The 7648-nt window shown below is 54.5% G+C and overlaps 1 protein-coding gene across 7 annotated transcripts in view; it reads left to right on the top strand.

Annotated features, from left to right (window-relative positions):
• Positions 1-7648, top strand: part of LDB3 (LIM domain binding 3) — a 66100-nt gene that overhangs the window by 2339 nt on the left and 56113 nt on the right. For 5 of the 7 annotated variants that reach the window (XM_006915446.2, XM_006915444.2, XM_006915449.2 and 2 more), the window contains exon 1: positions 20-121. In XM_006915446.2, the coding sequence (XP_006915508.1) occupies positions 29-121 (93 nt within the window). In that variant the 5' untranslated portion in view covers positions 20-28. Of the gene's footprint in view, positions 1-5; positions 122-7648 lie in introns of those variants that run through there. The other 2 variants (XM_006915445.1, XM_006915443.1) reach the window with 1 other exon arrangement.

Here is a 7648-nt window from a genome sequence, read left to right as displayed (position 1 = left end):
CACAGAGACTGCTGCTGTCAGCACCAGCATGTCTTACAGTGTGACCCTGACTGGGCCTGGGCCCTGGGGCTTCCGTCTGCAGGGAGGCAAGGACTTCAACATGCCGCTCACTATCTCCCGGGTAAGTGTGTTGGTATGTTTAGAGGCGTGTGTGTGTGTCCATCCATATGTCCTTCCCCAAGGCTCTTGAAAAAGAGAGCATGCCTCATCCTTAGTCTGGGGGCTGGGAGTGGGCCCAACTGGATGCTGCCCACTATAGACCTCTGGTCTCAGCCACAGCTGTTCACCCACCTGAACTGGCCAGCCTGTTTTGAGAGTGAAACATCATGAGCAAGTGGCAGGTATTTTGAGCAGAGAAGGAAGTGCCAAGTTTTCAGGGCAGGTAGGCAGGTGAACAGAGGACAGCAACTTCCTAAGCCCTTCCTTAGCAGGGTGGGCTCAGGATGCCCTCAAACCCAGAACATTTTTCTGGACATGAGCAACTACTTTGGAGAGAGGACTCCTAACATGGAGAGGGCAGGTGACAGGTGGGTATCAGAGCTTGCGTATCAGGGCTTGGGTATCAGGGCTTGGGTCTGGATTGGGCAGGTTACTGGGCTCTAGCAGACACTCAATCCCAGACCCAAGATAATAGCCCACCTTCCTGGGCCTTCCAGGGACCTTGCACTGGCTGGCCTCATGAGTCTGGGCCTTCCTCCTCACCTGCCCAAGCCCCTACCCATTCACCCACAGCTGCTTTGTCTGCCTGTCTTATATCTTATTCTGCATGCTCACCTGGGAAAATGACCCATGTCCTGCAGTATCTGTGATCAGGGAACAGCACTGCCTGATGGCGATGTCACGGAACATTGGAGAATATCCAAGTAACTCTATTGCCCCTCTAGAGACACTGAAACCCAGAGAGCCGAGAAGCTAGATCTGCTTGAGAGGAAGCTGTCTATAAGAAAGGACTGTTTTAACCACTGCTGCCTCCCCAGCACCTACTTAGGGCTTAGAACATAGTAGGTGCTCATGTAACGTATGTCAAGTAAAAGGAATCTCCAATAAGTCTAGCAGAGCTGGGGCTGAAGGCCCTGAGGCTCAAGGTGGATTGTAAGTTGTGCGAGGGAATAGACAAGCCCTAGTGGAATAAGGCTGAGGTGGCCCCCAGCAGTACTGGTGTGGGCACAAGGGGACAGGCTGAGGCCCCAGGCTGTCACTGGAGGATGATGGATGATGGGCAGAAGTGTCTGGGTTGCTGCCCACCTGGGAACAGGAAGACAGTTTTTTCTCCAGAGCAGCAGAAACTTTCCTTGGGCCCTGGGGGTAGATGGTTACAGGAAGGCAGCCAGGGAAGGCCCGAACAGTGCTTAGCAGAGAGGGCAGGGAGCCAATGCCCCTATTGGAAAAGCAATCCTGGTTGTGGAACGTGATGTGGGCATAGAGGCCACATTCCTCTGGGGCAGGGCACTGGCCTGGCTCCAGCCCAGGGAAAAGGACTTGCCCTCTATCCTTCCATTGGGGAGCTGGCTCATTCTAACCTGAGTCCACACGCTTCCAGACTCACTGCCGTGGAGACCACAGGGTCCCACAGTAAAAGGACACCTGGAGACTTGCACACCCTGCTTGATGATGTGGTGACACATGGGCATTTGAGCCCAAGTGGATGCCTCCCCCGCCCCCCAGGACCCTGCAAAATTCCTACACCCATGGTTACAGGGCTCCTCCCTGTATGAGGGGCTGTCCACCTTCACTCTCATATGTCCACCTGCCACATACACTTGGGATTGAGCCCAACTCTCTCCCAGCCCCACCATCCTCAAGGCCTCCTCCTGGTGCTCCCTGTCTCATCCTTGCGGGCGAGAATTAGCCTCCTGGCTCAGTGGCACCCAGGATAGCCAATTACCTCACCCAAGGTCTATGTACCACCTGGCCTGGCTAGCTCAGGGCTTAAAGGGCAGCATAGGGACCTTAAGCTAGACAGCAGGAAGAATGTTCTCACTTCAGGGAGGGGGTGTATTAGGATGTACTGGAGCCAATGACTAGGGGAGACTTTTAAAAATAGAACCCACAGCTTAGGCAGGGCGTTGGGGGACGGGCATAATGACATCTCTGCTTTCTACAGGGGCACACCCCAAATCACCAAGTCCATGGAGCAAGCTAAACTGGACACTGGGGCCTCCCCAGGGCTCTTGATAAACTCATCTGGTGGGCTACTGACACCCAGAGCTTGGGTGTCCCAGGCTTGGTGTTGCCAGCCTGCTATCCCACTAGGGCTGTGGTAAATGGGCCCTTAGGCCCGTCTGCTCCAGGAACTTCTCTCCCAAGGGGATGCAGGGGCCACAGCTCTCTGGAGAGACCTTTCTCCCACCTCAGCCATGATCCACTTCCCACAGGAAGCAATGGTGCTCAGGTGACTATTGCAGAGGGGGAATTAGCAGAGGCAGGGCCTGCTCATTCTCAGTAGGGGCCAGCACCCCCTGCACATGCACTGCAATCCTGAGGGAGTAGTCAGGCAGGCAAGGCTTCAGAGTCAGCAAACTGAGGCTTGAATTTGCGCACGAGCTCCTGTTGGGCCCACTCCTGTAGTAAGCCCTAGCACCCACTCTTGCCCCGTCACCCCTCTGGCTAGGGGCTGGAAAAGCACTGAGCGGGGTCTGTCCTCTGACAGCTGTAGGTGCAGTCTGCCGCTCCTCCTGTAAGAAGGTGGCCACCCGCAGGCTGGATGGTAGCTCCATTCTCACTCTACCTTGCCCACAGGCCCCATAGCATCAACCTTGGGGCAGCAGCAGCCCCTCAAGGGCTCCCTTCAGTGGGTCTCAACTTGAGGACCCACAGAGAAGGGGGTTCAGGAGGGAGACTTGGAGGGTGGAGGGGGAAATGCCTTTATTTATCCTGGACAGGTGCTGGCTGGGCCTGCAACATGAGCTGCCCTCTCATCTCCACCCTCCCCCAACCCCAGCCAGCTCTCCAGGATGTGGGGGAGGGGTGGGAGTAGCTCCAAAGGCCCAGCCCCCACCCCACACCCAACTGCTAGGCCAGAGGCTGGGCCACGGTCTGGGGCCTTGCCCTTGGCACATGTTGTGGTCCTCAACTTTATGGAAGAGGTGTGTGCTTTTGTTTGGCTCTGCTACTCACAGCTGTGTCACTTTAGAAAAGTCAGTTCACCTGCTGAGTGTCAATTTATCCATCTGTAAAATAAGGATAGTGCCTCTGTGAGTCCTTCCTAACATGTACTTGTGAAAATACTTTACATTTGTTTTTCCTCAGGGACTGGTTGTGAGATTGGTGGAGTGGTGGGCTGAGCCTGGGGTGGGGCCTGTCTCTCTGCTCCACCCACCAGCCCAGCAGACTTGCCTGAGGACCAGGCCCTTTGCAGTTTTTCTGTTCCAGTATTTGTCAGACTCTCCCAGCTACAATGGGGACATAGAGGACAGAGGGTCCCCAGGGAGGGGGAAGGCCGAGACTATTCTGGGGCAACTGTGCTGTTGATTCCTGGAATTCTGAGGCTGCTGGAGCTGTTTCTTGGGCAGCGCCTCACAGTGCTGACAGGTCATGCTGTTTATAGCCACCTTGAAGGTCAGGCAAGTCTCTGGAGGGCTCCTGTGGGGCTGCTGGGGTACCCCCCTCCCTCAACACATGAACAAATGGTGATGATAGCAGACAGACCCACAGCGGGGGAATGCATTCTTAGAGGTCCCCCAGCCAGGCCAGGCCCCCTCCTCTCATGCTTTCCTTCCCTGGTGCTCAGAGCTGTGCCTGACCCTGTGAGGGCCCTGAAGGGAGTAGGCACGAGGTCGAGGTCCTGGGTCCTGGGGAGTGGACCCTCCAAGGCCCTGTGCCAAGACACAGGACACCAGTAACTTCCTGAGCAGCTCCTTGGCTCCCTAGGTTTAAAGGCTTTGTGGGACAGCAGCAAGTATGAAGAGGTTTCCTGAGTAAGGTCTGCTGGGCTCTGCTGGGGCGGCCCTCCAGCCTGGGAGACGTCTCCCTAGTTCCCTGAGTCTCTGTCCCTCTCTACATGGTCCCCTCTCACCCAGGGGCTATTTATCATTTCAAAGGCCCTCCACCCCAGAGCCTCCCATTCCCAAACACAGCTTCTCTGACCCTCTGGAACCAGGCTCCACCTCTACTCAGGAGCCATCTTGAGAGGTGTGAGGCAGACTTTGCTGTGTCCCAGGGCTCTCTGGGGCCCAACGAGAGTGATGTGCCCATGGGAGCATTCTACAGGTGACTTCCGAGACAGACAGAATGGTGGGCCTGGATGAGAGGAGAAGAGAGTGACTCACAAGGCCAGGGAAGGGTATGGTCAGCTAGAGAAGGGACCAGTGACCCCTGGCTTTGGAGTGGTGGTGGCCAGAGCCAAATGGGTGGGTGTGAGAGCGATGGGAGATAGTAGAGGCAACCCTCTCACCCAGGGGCTATTTATCATTTCAAAGGCCCTCCACCCCAGAGCCTCCCATTCCCAAACACAGCTTCTCTGACCCTCTGGAACCAGGCTCCTCCACCTCTACTCAGGAGCCATCTTAGAGGTGTGAGGCAGACTTTGCTGTGTCCCAGGGCTCTCTGGGGCCCAACGAGAGTGATGTGCCCATGGGAGCATTCTACAGGTGACTTCCGAGACAGACAGAATGGTGGGCCTGGATGAGAGGAGAAGAGAGTGACTCACAAGGCCAGGGAAGGGTATGGTCAGCTAGAGAAGGGACCAGTGACCCCTGGCTTTGGAGTGGTGGTGGCCAGAGCCAAATGGGTGGGTGTGAGAGCGATGGGAGATAGTAGAGGCAAGCTCTGCTGATCACATCTTGGAGAAGCCCGGAGGTAAAGAAAGAGAGAGAAACATGACAGGAACCAGCTGGAGCAGCTAAGGCAGGGGAGGGAGAGGCTTTTTTTTTTCCTTTCTTTTTTAAAAAGATTATTTTCATAGAGCAGTTTTAGGTTCATAGCAATTGAGGGGAAGGTACAGAGATTTCTCATATACCCCCTACTCCTATGTATGCACAGCCTCTCCCATTGCCAACATTCCCTACCAGAGTCGTACATTTATTACAACAGATGAAATACATTGACATATCATTATCACCCTGACATTAGAGTTCACTCTTGTTCTAGTATAATCTATGGGTTTGGACAAATGTGTAATGACATACATCTACCATTATAGTATCATACAGAGTATTTTCATTGCCCTGAAAATCCTCTGTTCGAGGAGAGGTTTTTTGAGCATTGGCAAGACTCTGGTTTGTTTATGGGCCAGGATGGGGTTGAGAGTGGGGCCATGGGGAGACAGAGTTTCCAGTGAGAGGATGAGGGATGGAGCAAGGCCCCAGGGAAGCCAGATGGGACCAGAGTGGAGTACGGCATGATGGTAATTTAATCACACAGTGTAATGCACTTAGGGCTCCACGGGAAATCCCCTGGGGTGGTCAGCCTGGGAGGATGAGGAGATGCTGCAAACTACACCATCCACAGCATCCACTAGCTACCCTTGCTCCCCATCCCCTAACACCCCTATACAGGCAAATCTAGAGGAAAAGGAAGACGGGGGCCTTTCTTGTTTTGAACACTGAGAGTGATGGCCGAGAACTTCTGCAGAGAGCCTACCTGCCTTCCTGACTGCAGGGGAACGAGGGTAATAGAAGCAGATGGTTTGGATGCCCCTGAGCCCCAGCCAGTGTCTCACTTCCCCGGAAACCTTGACAGAGAACTTCTTCCCCACCCCCAATACCCCTCCACCCCGCCCCCAGCTAATGTGCGGGTCCCTCTAGGGACAACAGGCTGGCTCAAAACTGGTCAGTCTGGGTAGTCTCTTGCACCCTACTCTCCGCCAGCTCCAGATCTTGTTTCCTGCAGCCTCCTGGCCTTGGCCCCTCTGGCACCTCCGGGAGAAGGGGCCAGGGGCAGCACCTATGCCTCCTTGGTTGGGAGCTTCTCTGAAACTTTCTCAGCTCTGCGCCCTCCTTACATAATACCCTATTTAATAATGCAATGCTAGAAGCCATCTTGGAGAAAGGCACTGTTGCTCTCCTTACACAGAGGGCATAGAGGCTGGCATTGCAATCTCAGGTCTGGGTCAGACCAAAGTCCACACTCTTCCCTTTGCTCCCTCTCCCACAGGCACCTACAAGTGTCTGGGGCCACCACTGCTCCCTGGCATCGGTTATTCCTGTGCCCACTCTGGGGTGCCCTAAGACCACATCACAGCAAGGTGAAAGGACTCCTGTAAGACAGGTAGCCATCTTGGCCCCCAAACACCTTAAGCACATTCTAGGGAACCTTTGAGACAAGACTTTAGGCCTGGAACTTTGCCCAGGGCTGGTTTCCCGGGTAAAAGGTGACTAGTGACCAGAGAAGACAGAGAAGTGAAGTGGAAATGAAACAACTACTACAAATTGTTTTTTAAATGCTTAAAAGGGGAAAGACTAAAGAAAAAAACCTCCAAAGATTTAGCTGCTTTGGGTCCTTTCTGGGACAAGGGAAGCAGAGAGGAATAGTCAGATAAGAGATCTGTGGGTCCATCAAGCCTGGACCGCATCCTTCACTGCCCTGGTCTCTGGTTGAGAGTACAAGTGTGGCCTCACCCTTCTGCAGAGAAAGCTACTACTGTGGTGGAGGGAGGAGATCTAATGGTCCTTGGGCCGAGCTGGGGGTCCTTGCCTCCATCCTGCCTCCACTAGGGGAAGCTGGGCAGAACTAGAAGAGCACTTCCCTACAAGAGGATGACAACACCCTCCACCCCACAGCTCGAGGGTTCTTGGGTCCTGCTCAGGGCAGCCAAAGGCCAGGCTAGCTGAGCCCTGATGGGCATACACAGGTGCAGGCAGACAGGTGCCAAGGGCAGGCAAGAGTCAGCTCTGTGGCTTCCCTTGGGGGAAGCTACTGACCAGACCCCAGGAAGGCTGAGCTCTTCCTTAGGAACAAGGATCACCATAGCCCACGCCCGAGGAAGAGAGGGAGCAAGGCAGGGCCAGGCAAGTGGGGCGGTGGGAGGCCCAGCGGGAAGAATTAGTGTGAGCTAGCCAATGCCTGAGGGAGAAAGATGTCCCCAAGGCAGCTCCACCCCCCCACCCTTCGCCCCACTCCACCAGGCTTACCTGAGCTGATGTGTGGTCTCACCCATCCTCTCTTGGACGTCACTCTGATGTCCTTGCTTATACTGTCATCTGTGATCTTCTGGACATAGTACTGGTCCTGTCTGGCAGTTAGCTCTATAGGCAGCAGGCCTGTCCTTCTGGCTGGAGTCTGTGCTGCCACCTCCCACCTAGGAGCTCCATTCTTCAGGGTGATAGCCCCTTCTCTGTAGATGTTTAGAAGAATGTGGGGAACCCTAGTGTGGGGGTTTCACAGTGTGGGGGAGCCTGGCTGTGGGTACCCCTGGTGCGGGGAGCCCTGCCAGCAGTCCACCAGGAGGGCAGAGGTATCGCACACTTCGTTCTGAATGGAAGCATACCGGTGTCTGCTACTTTCTCTGAACTACTTGAATACTCAGATGTATTAGGTGGATGGAGAGAGGAGTTAGAGTGTGATGCAGCAAGTTGAGTGATATGTTATGGTAGAACCTCAGCGATGGGTATTTGCATGTTCAGTGTAGAATTCTTTCTGTTTTTTCTGTATTTGAAGATGTCTATAATAAAATACTGGGGAGAGCACAGGCCTGAACATGAAGCCAGGT

This window comes from Pteropus alecto, unplaced genomic scaffold (assembly GCF_000325575.1).
Source record: "Pteropus alecto unplaced genomic scaffold, ASM32557v1 scaffold155, whole genome shotgun sequence".
Classification (NCBI taxonomy): Eukaryota; Metazoa; Chordata; class Mammalia; order Chiroptera; family Pteropodidae; genus Pteropus; species Pteropus alecto.
This window is presented reverse-complemented; position numbering and strand designations above follow the sequence as displayed.